This window comes from Emys orbicularis, chromosome 4 (assembly GCF_028017835.1).
Source record: "Emys orbicularis isolate rEmyOrb1 chromosome 4, rEmyOrb1.hap1, whole genome shotgun sequence".
NCBI lineage: Eukaryota > Metazoa > Chordata > Testudines > Emydidae > Emys > Emys orbicularis.
Genome location: NC_088686.1, coordinates 151,412,907 through 151,426,895, shown reverse-complemented (window position 1 = coordinate 151,426,895; position 13,989 = coordinate 151,412,907). Strand labels below are relative to the sequence as shown.

Below are 13,989 nucleotides of genomic sequence, written 5' to 3'. Positions count from 1 at the left end.
CATCCCACTTCTTCGGATGCATCCGAAGAAGTGGGATGTAGCCCACGAAAGCTTATGCTCAAATAAATTTGTTAGTCTCTAAGGTGCCACAAGGACTCCTGTTCTTTCAGTGATTTGAGTTCATCATGCTTTAGTTGAAACATGTGACCCACGAAAAAAGTCCCCGGCCTCTAAAGAGAGGAAGTGCGGCTGAAGAGAGGAACTGAAAGTTCTTCTCGCTCATTTCCCCTGTGATCGTGCCACCAGACACATCTTGGCTCTCCTCCTTGGAGCAAAGGGGAGAGAGGGCTCTGTGCAATGGACGACTTGGGTAAGTGCATCTCCCTTCCAATGGAAGAGCAAGGAGTGGACTCTTGAGTTAGGCCCCCAAATTGGGTTTGATACTGACACCACAGCATCCAGGCTACCAGGAGGGCATGAGGATTTCTGTCTTTCATCTTCTCTTCTACTCTTTGTTCCTTCCCTGAATTGTAAATTTAGAAGACGAAATAGAAGGGGCTGTGACTCTAATATACCCTTTGCAGCATGACCCCTCTCTTCCCAGTTAAAGCGGTGCCTGGAGGGTGGTTACAATGAAGTTGTGTGCTACTAAGGGCATTGGAGAGGAGGGCAGACTGCACCAGAGTCTGGAACTAACAGTTGCTACTGTGTTTCAGGAAATGCAGAGAGTTAGCAAAGGCTAACTGGAGATGGAGGTGTGATACCAAAGGCTGGGTGATGACTGAGAGGGAAATGTCTGATAATGATGTATCAAGAGTACGTGATAATGAGATAGAGAGACTGGTGTGGAGGGTTGCTAACCTCAACAGGGGACGGTCATCACACAGATGGAAAGAAAAGGGCGGGAGGTGATGATTCAGAGGCTCTGTTGGGCGGGGTTTCTGCCCCTCCCCCCCCCCGACTCATGGAAGGACAAGGGGACAGTGAGTGAAATTTAAAAGGTGGCAAGTTCAAAATGGTTACAAGAAAATCTTTTCCCACGCAGACTGTGGAACTCCTTGCCACAAGATGTAAGTGAGGCCAAGAACTTAGCAGGAATCAAAAAGGGATTGGACACAGATCGATAACTGGATGTTCTGCTTATAATGGTGCTTGCATACATTTTTGGAAGCGATATTAAACCTCATGCTTCAGTATTTAGGCCAGCCTCTAACCACTACGGATTAAGAAGTTTCTTACACCTTCCTGTTAAGGGCCTGGTGCTGGCCTAGATGGTTGTCCGGTCTGATCCAGCCTGGCAGTAGCAATGTTTCAGAAGTGCCTGCTCAGCACCCGGGGCCTGTTTCCAGATTAGGAAGATCGGTCTTATTGGCTTTGCACAACCCAGCAGTCTGATGGGTTTAACTATCTCTCTGAGTCCTTATTTGACTCCCATCACTGTAGTATTCGAGTAATCTCCTGCCGCGATGCCTAAGAAACAATTGACACACAGCTGGTGTGCTGTGACTGCTGCTTATTACACTGATCGCAATAATAATACCAAACTTGTCTATCTCAGTTCTCATCAGTAGATATCAAAATGATTTATGATGGCAAGCAGTATAATTTCCCCCATTTTAAAGATGGAGAAAGTGAGGCATAGAGAGGGAAAGTGACTTGCCAAAGGTCATCCAGTGGGCCAGTGGCAGAAGATCCTGGGTCAGCACATGCGCCACCTGTTGGCTATATCCACCAGATGTCTTGACTGAAAGCATCTTGAGTCTTTTCATTATCTGAGTGTTCAGTATCTAGCACAACGTTTCCCTGATTGGGGCCTCTAGCTGTATGCCCAATATAAAGAAAAGTGACAGGAAGGTAAGGTGACTTCTTTAAGGTCACACCAGATGGTGGTAGTGCTGGGAATCAAACCCACGTGTCCTGAACTATAAGCTGGTACCTTAGCCACAAGACTGGCTGTCTTGTTATTGCAGGAGTACTGAGAAACCACAGACTTGAAAAGGAGGCCCCGTTGTGCTAGCCCTGGTATAAACAAAACATTGGTCCCTGCTCCAAAGATCTTACCAGCTAAGGAGAAAAAGGACACATGCTACCTCTTTGGCCCAAACGTTTAACCAATATTCCGGGCCTTGCTGACTTGTTTCCGTTAGGATGAGAAATCAGAGCTGTGAATCAGGTCTGTTGTTTGGTGCAATCCTGTTCATTTACATAGAATGGACACAAAGTCCCATTTCCCTGCACACTATAGAAAAACAACAATGAGAAACTGTTTCCTAGCTCAGAAATCCAAGTCTACATTTCCAGGGAGTACTCCAAACAAGCGCTGTCTTTTGCCTTCCTCCCAGGGCTATGTTCATGATGGCTTCTCTCGCTTATTTCCTCTCTTCTCTCGCTCACACACACAGCTTGCCAAACAATTCCCTGGTCCTTTTGTTTTCAGTCAGTCCCAGGGAAACCATTTTCTTTCTCCCTAACTTAGTTCTGGCTCAAGCCTTTTCCTGCAGCCTTGGATGGTGGCTTCTACTGTTTCCCACTATCACTACATAGAAAGGCCTTAATTGCTCCTTCCATCTAGCCTGAATGAAGGGTGATGAACACAGCCATCAGCCTCAACCTGGTCTATGATTTATGGCTGCCATTGACACCCTCTTGCATAACATACACACAGGATAGGGAAAAGAGAGGCAGTGGAATACATGCAATTTGTTGTGTACATTTTGATAGTAAGATCATTTAGCTGACTGTCTACATCAATACATCAGTAATATCTACTTTCTCGGGTTGCCCCTCAACCTAGGTATTTTAGGCTGGGATTTCCAAAGGACCCTTAGGGTTTCAGGTGCCAGACTCACATTCACTTTCAGTGGCAGCTGGGTGCCGAACATCCTTAGGCTCTCTGGCAAACACCAACCTAAATGTTGGGTGATGCTTATGGGTGTTGTGGCAGACACAGCATCAGAAGAGAGAGAGAAGAATGATTCAAGGTCTGGAAAACCTTAATGAAAGACTTAAGAAGCTCAATCAAATTAGCTTATCCAAGAGATGGTTAGGAGGAGACTTGCTCATGGTCTATAGCTAAATTCCCTGTAAGCCGCGCGGCTGTGCAGCAACCTATTTAGCGCCACCCACCCGGGGACTCCCCTGGCCCCCACTTAGCCCGGCCCTGGACCTGACACGGCCAGAGCGGCCTGGCCCCAGGCGCGGCTGGTGTGGCGCAGCGCGGCCTGACCCTGGAGCAGCCTAGACCCAAGTGCGGTTGGAGCAGGCCGGCCATGCCTGGGGCCAGGCTACTCCAGCCACAGCAGGTCGAGGCCACAGGCTGAGTTGGGTCCGGGGGAGGGGCACCCCTCCTGCGGCAGGTTGGGGCCCAGGTGCTGGTGCCGGGAGAGAGCGCTGGGGGGAGAACGCTGGGGGAAGTGTTATGTGTCCGGTGTGGAGGGCACAGTTTATATTGTTTGTCTCTCACTGGTTTTTTTTGTTCAGATGCTTTGCTGGAAGAACTGGAACAAAGCTCTAAGGAGCCCAAAGGGGGCTATTGCCTTCTGACACACAGCTCCAGTGAGCAGAGACCAGCCGCAGCAGTGCCCGAGACAGGCACTGTCCAGAACGAGAAGCTAGTCGCCTCAGGGACCCGTAAGGTATTCCCATCAGTGCCTGCAAGGGCTGCCTACACACAAAGTACCCGGCAGAAATCCATCCTCTACAACAGGAAGGCTGAGACCCTGCAGAACTCAGCACATGAAGGTTGTCCCATGCAGACAGTTGCATCTGTGCCCTAGAGATGTTACGGGCCCATCCAGCCCCTCCTGCCTATAATTTAGGAGAATGCCCAGAGTGGAGGAGGGATTTCCAGATGATCAGTTAACCACTAATTCTCCTTAATTAGCCATGTTCACAGTGAGGCAGGATCTGGAAATACAGTATAACTGGACTGGGTGTAGGGAAAGGGGCTGCTTTATTTGTATATCCCTTGCTCTTTGTGTTTCCAGGTACAGCCTGCATTAAATACTCGGCTCCAGGAATCAGATGACAAAAATGTCTACAGGTAAATGCTGTATCAGGGGGGAAAGCTGTTTTATTGATCCTTCCAGGACACCCACCTGTATCTCCTCACCACTGCTCCCCCATGATGCTTAATGAAAAAGTAACCCACCCTGCTCCCCTGCCACGGCCGGACAGAGCCGATTTGCAGTGGTACTGCCCATACCAGCCCTTCTCTGGTGGCCTCGTCAGTTTCTGCAGTGTCTAAGCATGGGTCAAAAAGAAGTTTCCAACCCTTCTGGTTGTGCCCATCTCAGTCTGAACAGGACCCAATTCAGGGCTGAGTCTGCAGGCAGGCAGGGGGACACACCGAATGATGCCCCATTCCAGGGCATAGACGGGTCTAAACATGGCAGAACTGCCAGCGTGGAGGAGGGGTTTGGTGACACGGTGGTGCAGAGGAGTTACCAGTGGATCCGCCATTATGCAAATCAACAGGCTTAACACCCCCCACAGAAAGTGGAGAGAATCCACAACCTCTGCTTACAACCAGTGGACTGGTAGTAGTGACCACAGAGCAGCAAAACTGAACCAAGCTACCAGTTGGTACCTGTGTGCCCAAGCCTCCTCGGCTCCCTGTGGTGCCCGGTGTGAAGCCCACAGGATGGGCTAGGAGGGAGCTGTACTAGTGGGTTAATTATTTATTTGTATTGGGGTAGCAGAGGCTTCAATCAGGATCACCCCATTGCGCTAACTGCTGTACACATGGCAAAAAGGCCTCTAGCTTGAAGGCCTTGCACTCTTTGATTAAAATAGTTGAATCAGGAGCTTAGTAATGATTTAAATATCACATTGTTCTTTAAGTCATTGCTGACCGTTGTACAAGAAATATCCAGCTACTGGAAGTCTGTGGGTGGTACTTGGGGTGTGAGAGGGGTTTGGTTAAGGGGCTGGGGAGTCTGTAGGCCAGGTTGGGTAAGGGGATGGTCTCTAGATTGGTAAGGGGGTGGTATCTGGGTGTGTGGGTGTGGCTTGGCTAAGAGGATGGTACATGGGTGTGTGGGTGTGCCTTGGCTAAGGAGATGGTACCTGGGTGTGTGAGAGTGGCTTGGCTAAGGGGATGGTACCTGGGTGTGTGGGAGTGGCTTGGCTAAGGGGGTGGTATCTAGGTGTATGGGCATGACTTGGCTAAGGGGGTGGTACCTGGGTAGAATACCCCCCCACACCTCTCCACTGACCCTCTCCCCAGTTACTAATCCTTTCCTCTCCTTCCTCCTCCACTACTTGCTGGTTATACTCCTCCCCCTCCAAGCACCCAGAACTGACTCCACCCCTCCCTCCCTGCTACTAGTTCAGTGGGCCATTGCTTGCTGACTGGCTATTGGGGGAAGCCTTCCCTAAACTCCACAGCTCCCTCCCCAGATATATCCCCACCTGTCCTGCCCTCCACTCACAAGTCCCTGACTGTATTTAGTGCCTGTCTACATGGGGACACTCAGGAAAGCTCATCTAAATGACCTTTTAAAGGGGGTTAGTTAAACCTCATTAAACCCCGGTGTGGATGCTCTCGTTCAGAATTAAAGTGCCCTTAATTCAGTTTATCTTAATTCTGTTCCTGAACAGGAACACCCAGCATCTGCTCTGGAGGTCAGACGATCACTGATGATGGGGAGATGCGTTTGTTTCCCTTCTTTAGGGGTGTCCCTCACACCCTGCTCTACTTCCATGCTCACTGGGGTGGGCACTGTGCTTCCAGTGAACACTTTGGTGTTCCTGTGGCCTGGTGGTGGCAGGGAGGGTCTGGCTGCTGGGAGCTGGGTAAAGGAGGCTCATGGTGGGGTTGAAGCCGTGACCTACTCTCTTTGACACGGATGTCTCTCTTCCCCCCGCAGTGAGGTTCCAACTCCGCAGCTGTCGCTTCCTTCCCCTCCTCCCCCGACGGCTGCTCAACAACTGGATGAGCTCTTATCCCATTTGGGCCAGATGCAGTCCAAGGTGAGTCCTGGCCACGCAACCCCCTCCTCCAGAAGAACCAGGGGCACCACTTCGCAAAGCTTCATGGCCTCACCCTCCCACTCTGCGCCTGCTCTGCCCTGAGACCACACCCCCGCTCAAGCCTCGTCCCCTGAGGTCCTGCCCACCACTTGCACGGGGCGGGAAGGGGTGGAGAGGAGCAAGTGTCGGGCGGGGCCTTCGCGGGGGAAGAGACTAAGTGGGGCCGGGGCCTCGGGGCGGCACGCAGGTGGAGTGGGGGAGCAGGGCCATGGTCTGGGCGCCGGGGCCCCTTCTGAGTGTGGGCCCAGCACTATGGCGCCATTGGTGCCATTGACAACCTGGTATTGCCCCTGTCCCGCGTTCCAGCCGGCAATGGCAAAGCCTGGCGTTGGGGGGTCCCATGTGCAGTAGAAACAGCTCCCTAGGTGAGGGGAAAAGGCGGGAGCTGTAGGGCACAGCTCCTGGCAGGAACATGAAGCTGAACATTCTCACGGCCTCGTCTCCTCCTTTGTGGCAGATCTCAGCGGTGGGTTCTGCCGCGGAGCCGGAACGTGCCAAGGGGCCATCAGCAGTGGGGCCAAGTACCGGCAGCACCCTTGAGAGCATGCTGGGGGACCTGACGCAAGAGCTGCAGGACCTCGGCATCACTGCCGTGCCTAAGGGCGACTGTGCTTCCTGCCGCAAACCCATCGCTGGAAAGGTGAGAGGGGATGGCATGGAGCCTGCGGCTGTCTGTCCGTCTCTCTGCGTGTCCCTCTGTCTCACCGGGGTTGGATCCTTCCACTCTTGATTGTTCAGAGCTATAAGATCTGCTTGGTCGGACAGTATGTTTCCCCCAGTCCCTCCTTTAGGGGAGGGGATCTCTTTCCCCAAAAAAAGTCCTATAACAGCTGAGTCTCCTGCTGTCTCAGCCACCACCTCTAGGACCATGCGAGGGTCCCTATTCCTATCATGGCTTCCCCAGACTGCTGGGTCCCCCGTGTACCGATGGGCTCAGTGGCGGAGATTCTCTGGGCAAAGACTTCCTGGGTTTTGTCCTGTCTCTAGATGATCACTGCTCTGGGGAAGACGTGGCATCCCGAGCACTTCACCTGCACCCAGTGTGGACAGGAGATCGGCTCCACCGCTTTCTACGAGCGAGGCGGACTGGCGTACTGCGGGGAGGATTATCACCAGCTTTTCTCCCCCCGCTGTGCCTACTGTGCCGCGCCCATCCTGGAGGTAAATAGAGCTGGCTCTGCCCTCCTGGTTCGAACTCCTGCCAGGGGAGGTTCCTGGTTGGATTAGCCAGGAGGCTGCTTTTTCTCGCCCCTCGCAGCTCTCTGCCCATAGCGCACACCCCAGTCACCTCATTCTCTTTGCAGAAAGTCCTGACGGCCATGGACAAGACTTGGCACCCGGAGCACTTCTTCTGTGCTCACTGTGGGAAGGTGTTCAGCAATGATGGTGCGTCCCCTGCTCTTCTCCTGCCATACGTAGAAAGTTGGGATTCCATGGGGATCTAGGCCTCTGTCTTGACCCACAGTCCAACTGCTATTCCAGCCCTGGCCTCCCCCCGAAAGCTTTGCTTATGCCCTCAATCCTGACCCGCAGGCCCCTGTTATCCCCGCCCCTGCTCTGCCCATGCCCCTCAAGCCCGACTGCAACCGCCTGCTATCTTAGCTCTAGGCTTCCTCCTACACCTCTGCCAGTTCCCCATATTCCTTACTTGGGTTCCCCACCCTCCCGCCTCCTGCTATTCCAACCCTGGGCCTCCGGTCATGAGTCGTGATTCTGCCAGGTGAACAGATCAGGGACAGTTCTGGAAGGGAGCAGTCATTTCGCTGGACACTCGCTGCTAAAGTGCTTAGTCATATGAGTAGATTCCCTCCCTCTGAGGCCCTACGGGATGCAGACTTTGGGGCCAGAGCTCCGGCCGTTAGCACCAGTGTGGAGTGCTGGTTACCATTTCCCATAGGTGTCACACAGACATTGTTTAACTGTGTCATGGTGGCACAGCGGAACCTGTAACAACCCCGGTGACCACTTGCTCACAGCCCAGCCAGTGGCACGAAATCCCCACAGCAGCAGCTGTCCATCCATACATTTTGCCATCAGTTCCCCTTTAAGGCCCCATCTCCCTCCCCCTGCAGTGTGCATGTGTGTTAATTGCTTGCTTGCTGTGGTGCCAGTGGTAGATGCTCGTTAATTTCCCCAGGTGGCCAGAGCAAAAACACTCGGTTCCTGCCAAGGGATTGGTTTTCTAGGTAGGCGCTCAGCGGCTGTGCTCCCACCAGCCCTGCTCAGTAATTGGCACCTGAGAGAGAGCCGGTGCCGAGGGCCTCGCTCATTCCCACTTGCTCATTCCCACGCTGCTAATTACAGCGGTGTTGTGGAAAGTTTAACTGATGAGTTCAAGCCCCAGCTCCTCTTGGGGCTGGTTCTTTCTTTGTCCCCTCCTGCATCCTGTCTTTGTTCTCCAGAGGACCTCTCTCCCCACATCAGTGACTTCTTGTTAGTGCTAAGTTTGAGGAGTTTGGCTAGCGATAGGCTGCTTATTCACCGGAGCAGGTACTGCGCACAGTATTGTACAATGCCCAGTACAATGGGGCCATGATCCTAACTCGGACCTCTTCCATGATCCCAATCCTATTCCTGGCACAGTGATCTTGCCTTATCCCAGCTCAGTCCCTACAGGTGGCAGCCAGTTCTGCCTGTACCCATCTCTTGTAGCACACTCCGTTGTCATGAAATGATCTAACTCAGCTCATTGACTGATGGGTTGAATTTGAATTCCTGCTTTTAGGGATGTCTGGCTTGTTCTAGGAATCCATCTTCTGCCTTTACTATTATTTATTATTATGGTAACACCTAGAGACTCCAGCTGAGATCAGGACTCCGTTGTGCCAGGCACTGCCCAGACACACGTCGAGAGACAGGCCCTGTCCCAGCTGAGATCAGGGCCCCGTTGTGCCAGGCACTGCACAGACACACAGCGAGAGACAGGTCCTTCCCCAGCTGAGATCAGCGCCCCATCGTGCCAGATGCTGCCCAGACACACAGGGAGAGACAGGCCCTGCACCAGCTGAGATCAGGACCCCATTGTGCCAGGCGCTGCCCAGACACACAGCGAGAGACAGGCCCTGCCCTAGCTGAGATCAGGGCTCCATTGCGTTGGGCACTGCATGGACACGGTGAGAGAAAGTCCTGGCCCTAAAGAGCTTCTCGACTAAGTAGACAAGACGAAGGTTGGGAGAATGGAAGGATTGTTATCTTCATTTTATAGAAGGGGAACTCAGGTCCATAGAGAAGTGGCTTGTCAAGGTCACACAGGGAGTCTGTGACAGAGCTGGGCACTGGATCCAAATTTGAGGGCCCAGTGAAAGGCTGTAAGCACAAACCCAGCCTTTCTCTGCAAGGCAGGGCAATTATCTGAGAGAGTTCTCAGCAACGACTGGGAAAGTCATAAAGCAACATCCAATGGGCTAAGATTTGTAAAGGTATTTCAGGCATTGCTGTGCTCAGCGTTCATAGAATCATAGAAGATTGTGGTTGGAAGAGACCTTAGGAGGTCATCTAGTCCAACCCACTGCTCAAAGCAGGACCTAATCTCAACTAAATTATCCCAGCCAGGGCTTTGTCAAGCCTGACCTTAAAAACCTCTAAGGATGGAGATTCCACCACCTCCCTAGGTAACCCATTCCAGTGCTTCACCACCCTCCTAGTGAAATAGTGTTTCCTAATATCCAACCTAGATCTCCCCCACTGCAACTTGAGACCATTGCTCCTTGTTCTGTCATCTGCCACCACTGAGAACAGCCGAGCTCCATCCTCTTTGGAACCCCCCTTCAGGTAGTTGAAGGCTGCTATCAAATCTCCCCTTACTCTTCTGCAGACTAAACAAGCCCAGTTCTCTCAGCCTCTCCTCGTAAGTCATGTGCCCCAACCCCCCTGATAATTTTCGTTGCCCTCTGCTGGACTCTCTCCAATTTGTCCACATCCTTTCTGTAGTGGGGGGCCCAAAACTGGACACAATACTCCAGGTGTGGCCGCACCAGTGCCGAATAGAGGGGAATAATCACTTCCCTCGATCTGCTGGCAATGCTCCTACTCATGCAGCCCAATATGCCATTAGCCTTCTTGACAACAAGAGCACACTGCTGACTCAAATCCAGCTTCTCATCCATTGTAATCACGAGGTCCTTTTCTGCAGAATTGCTGCTTAGCCTGTAGTGGTGCATGGGAGTCTTCCATCCTAAGTGCAGGACTCTGCACTTGTCCTTGTTGAACCTCATCAGATTTCTTTTGGCCCAATCCTCCAATTTGTCTAGGTCATTCTGGACCCTATCCCTACCCTCCAGTGTCTCTACCTCTCCCCCCAGCTTAGTGTCATCTCTGAACTTGCTGAGAGTGCAGTCCACGCCATCCTCCAGATCATTAATGAAGATATTGAACAAAACCGGCCCCAGGACCGACCCTTGGGGCACTCCGCTTGATACTGGCTGCCAGCTAGACATGGAGTCCATTCATCCAATCCACACTTTTTTAACTTGCTGGCAAGAATACTGTGGGAGACCATAACAAAAGCTTTGCTAAAGTCAAGGTATATCACGTCCACTGCTTTCCCCATATCCACAGAGCCAGTTATCTCATCATAGAAGGCAATCAGGTTGGTCAGGCATGACTTGCCCTTGGTGAATCCATGTTGACTGTTCCTGATCACCTTCCTCTCCTCCAAGTGCTTCAAAATGGTTTCCTTGAGGACCTGCTCCATGATTTTTCCAGGGACTGAGGTGAGGCTGACCGGTCTGTAGTTCCCCAGGTTCTCCTTCCCTTTTTTAAAGATGGGCACTATATTTGCCCTTTTCCAATTGTCTGGGACCTCCCCCAATCGCCACAAGTTTTCAAAGATAATGGCCAATGGCTCTGCAATCACATCAGCCAATTCCCTCAGCACCCTCGGACGCATTAGATCCGGACCCATGGACTTGTGCATGTCCAGCTTTTCTAAATAGTTCTTAACCTGTTCTTTCGCCACTGAGGGCTGCTCACCTCCTCCCCATGCTGTGTTGCCCAGGACAGCAGTCTGGGAGCTGACCTTGTCTGTGAAGACTGAAGCAAAAAAAGCATTGAGTACTTTAGCTTTTTCCACATCATCTGTCACTAGGTTGCCTCCCCCATTCATTAAGGGTCCCACACTTTCCCTGACCTTTTTCTTGTTGCTAACATACCTGTAGAAACCCTTCTTGTTACCCTTCACATCCCTTGCTAGCTGCAACTCCAATTGTGCCTTGGCCTTCCTGATTACACCCCTGCATGCTCTAACAATATTTTTATACTCCTCCCTAGTCATCTATCCATGTGTCCACTTCTTGTAAGCTTCCCTTTTGTGCTTAAGCTCACCGAAGATTTCACTGTTAAGCCAAGCTGGTCGCTGCCATATTTGCTATTCTTTCTACATATCGGGATGGTTTGTTCCTGTGCTCTCAATAAGGCTTCTTTAAAATACAGCCAGCTTTCCTGGACTCCTTTCCCCCTCACATTAGCTCCATAACATTGCAATGCCTGACTGATTTAGGAGCTAAAATCTCATTTTCAAAAGGGATTTAGGCACTTTCTGTGACTTAGGCTCCTAAATCAGTTAGTTGTCACAACACTGAGGACAGCAATGTCTAAATGCCTTTGAAAATCTGGGCCATAGGAACTAGTGAAAATAACAGGAGTACTTGTGGCACCATCTCTCCCTGTAATTCCCGAGTTTGGCAACAGGGAGCAAATGAGAAGGAAAGCAGGAGTGTGGCTGTGAGATATTTGCATCTGAAAGGGGAATATCCCTGCGCAGTGTTTGTTGCCCAGGCCCAGCATGAATCAGAGTGGGCAGTGTAACTCGGGTAAATTCTCCGGCTCCCTGGGGTAGGTTTGGAGCTTGGCAGGAAGGGTCCCTCTCTGTGTCCTCCCATGGGATTCAGGTGCACTTCATGGATGTCTTCTCCCTGCTGGCCTCCGCAGGTTTCCATGAGAAGAACGGGAAGCCATACTGCCAGAAGGACTTCCTGGCCATGTTCTCTCCTAAATGCAGAGCCTGTGAGCGGCCCGTGATGGAGAACTACCTGTCCGCACTCCAGGGCGTCTGGCACCCCGAGTGCTTTGTGTGTGGGGTGAGTGTGCGGAGTCCCACACAGGGGGCTGGAGGGACACCTGGGCTTTCATCTTCAGGAAGGTGATGCAGGGCATGGCCAGGTGAGGGTCAGGAGGTTCTTCCCTATGGAGCACTAAGAACCTCTGTAGCAGCTGAGTGTGATCCCAGCTCCCTTATGGGGGATGGCTGCGTGAAGCACCAGGGTAGAGGGGCCAGGGGCTAGATGGGTGAGGGGACTGGGTCCCATATGGGGGCTGGATGGGCAAGGGAGCAGGGCCCATATGGGGGCCAGATGGGTGAGGGGGCAGAACACCAAATGCAGGTTGGTGAGGTGCTTAGTTAGGGATGAGGTCTCAATGCTCCCTCCCCCTCCCTCAGGACTGTTTCAGCAGCTTCACCACCGGCTCCTTCTTTGAGCTAGACGGCCGCCCCTACTGCGAGCTTCACTTCCACGAGCGCCAGGGCTCGGTGTGCCACGGCTGTGGGAAGCCCATCACCGGGCGCTGCATCAGCGCCATGGGGCGCCGGTTCCACCCCGAGCACTTCATCTGCGCCTTCTGTCTGAGCCAGCTGCAGAAGGGCACCTTCCAGGACCATGGCGACAAAGCCTACTGCCACGCCTGCTACAGCAAGCTCTTCGTGTGACTCCCGCGCTGGCCCAAGAGGAGGGGGCTACGTACCGAAATTGGCTCTGTGGGACAGCCCCCTCTGGCATCCTTAGCCAGGGTCTGAGATACAGGGAGAGGGACCACAGGCCAGAGTCAACAAAGAGCAGCCTCCTTCAACGGGCCTGAACCACTGATTGTTTAAATCAATAGCGCTCCATTGATGTCCTTGCTGGTAAATATTAGCTGAAGGTCTGGCCCAATATGTTTGGGGGGGGGGGGGGGTTCCCTCCCCAACAACAGCCACTGCGGTCTCCTTCCCAGGAACCTACCCCTACCCCTTGATCATCCCTTCCTGGACGTTCTGCTCCTTCAGGCTGTGCTCTGCTTCTCTCCCCTCCAATGCACAACGTCACCTGCTCCTCTGTTCTCACCTTTGCGCTATACTTCTGGTATATGTAACCGGACGAGGGCGCTGCCCAGAAATAAACATCTTGGCATTCTCTGTGGTTGGTTCTGCATATCGGTTTGGACAGGGATGTGGGGGGAGGGGAGGGATTGATTCTGAGACTTCCAAAGCTGCACCCCTGGATTTCACCTCAGAGGGGAACGATAAGGATAAAGAACAAACACAGTGGGGTCAAGAGGTGGGATAGCACTTTTCGGTTTTGGGGGAGCAGGTTAACATAGAACAAGCTCATTGCTCCATGTAAAGATCTGGGTCCCTCCAGCAGCTGACATGTCCCTTTCATTAGCAAAGTCCTTCTTTATTTTCTGTTCCCGTGCCATCACAGCCACTTTTCCATTTTGGGCTCCTCTAGGAACAGCCCAACCTGATCAGACTCCCACATCCATCCAGCCCAGTCTCCTGTCTCCGGCATTGGCAGTACTAGAGACTGCAAAGGGAAATGTAAGAACACGGCAGTAGAAGATGTGGGATAATCTGCCCCTTGCATTAGGTTTCATTCTGTTCTCTAATAGTCAGCGATCGGCTTAAACCAATGGGTTCCGCAATATTTTTGTAATCATGAATTAGTCTAACCCTGGATATTCTTGTTATCCACTCCCTTTTTGAATCTTATTATGTTCTTGGTATCAGTGACTTCCTGTGGCACTGAGTTCCACAGTCTAATTCCTCATTGTATGAAAAAGTATTTCCCTTTCGAATTTCCCACTTTTCAGTTGCACTGACTGTCCCTTTGTTCTTGTTAATCTGCCTTTTCCAAACCATTCATTATTTTATACAGTTCCATCCAGTCCCCTCTTACCTGGCTCCTCATTAAAGTAACAATCCCCATCTTTTCAATCTCCCTTCATAAGAGATTGTTTCCAGGCCCTTGATCATTCTTGTCA

General features: G+C 51.9%; 1 protein-coding gene across 1 annotated transcript; it reads left to right on the top strand.

The window, feature by feature from the left end:
• Positions 1 to 226: 226 nt before the first annotated feature.
• LPXN (leupaxin) lies at positions 227 to 13,141 on the top strand. Its single transcript, XM_065402812.1, has 9 exons — positions 227 to 310; positions 3,421 to 3,575; positions 3,927 to 3,982; positions 5,811 to 5,913; positions 6,431 to 6,613; positions 6,961 to 7,134; positions 7,278 to 7,359; positions 11,902 to 12,050; positions 12,410 to 13,141. Exons 1-9 carry the CDS (start codon positions 298 to 300, stop codon positions 12,674 to 12,676), a joined length of 1,182 nt encoding a protein of 393 aa, XP_065258884.1. The 5' UTR covers positions 227 to 297; the 3' UTR covers positions 12,677 to 13,141.
• Positions 13,142 to 13,989: the final 848 nt, after the last annotated feature.

Bases quoted from the DNA above. Each gene is read 5' to 3' on its own strand.
- LPXN (XM_065402812.1), top strand. The intron at 3,576-3,926 runs GTATTCCCATCA...TTGTGTTTCCAG, and splicing joins TCGCCTCAGGGACCCGTAAG to GTACAGCCTGCATTAAATAC. The intron at 5,914-6,430 runs GTGAGTCCTGGC...CCTTTGTGGCAG, and splicing joins TGGGCCAGATGCAGTCCAAG to ATCTCAGCGGTGGGTTCTGC.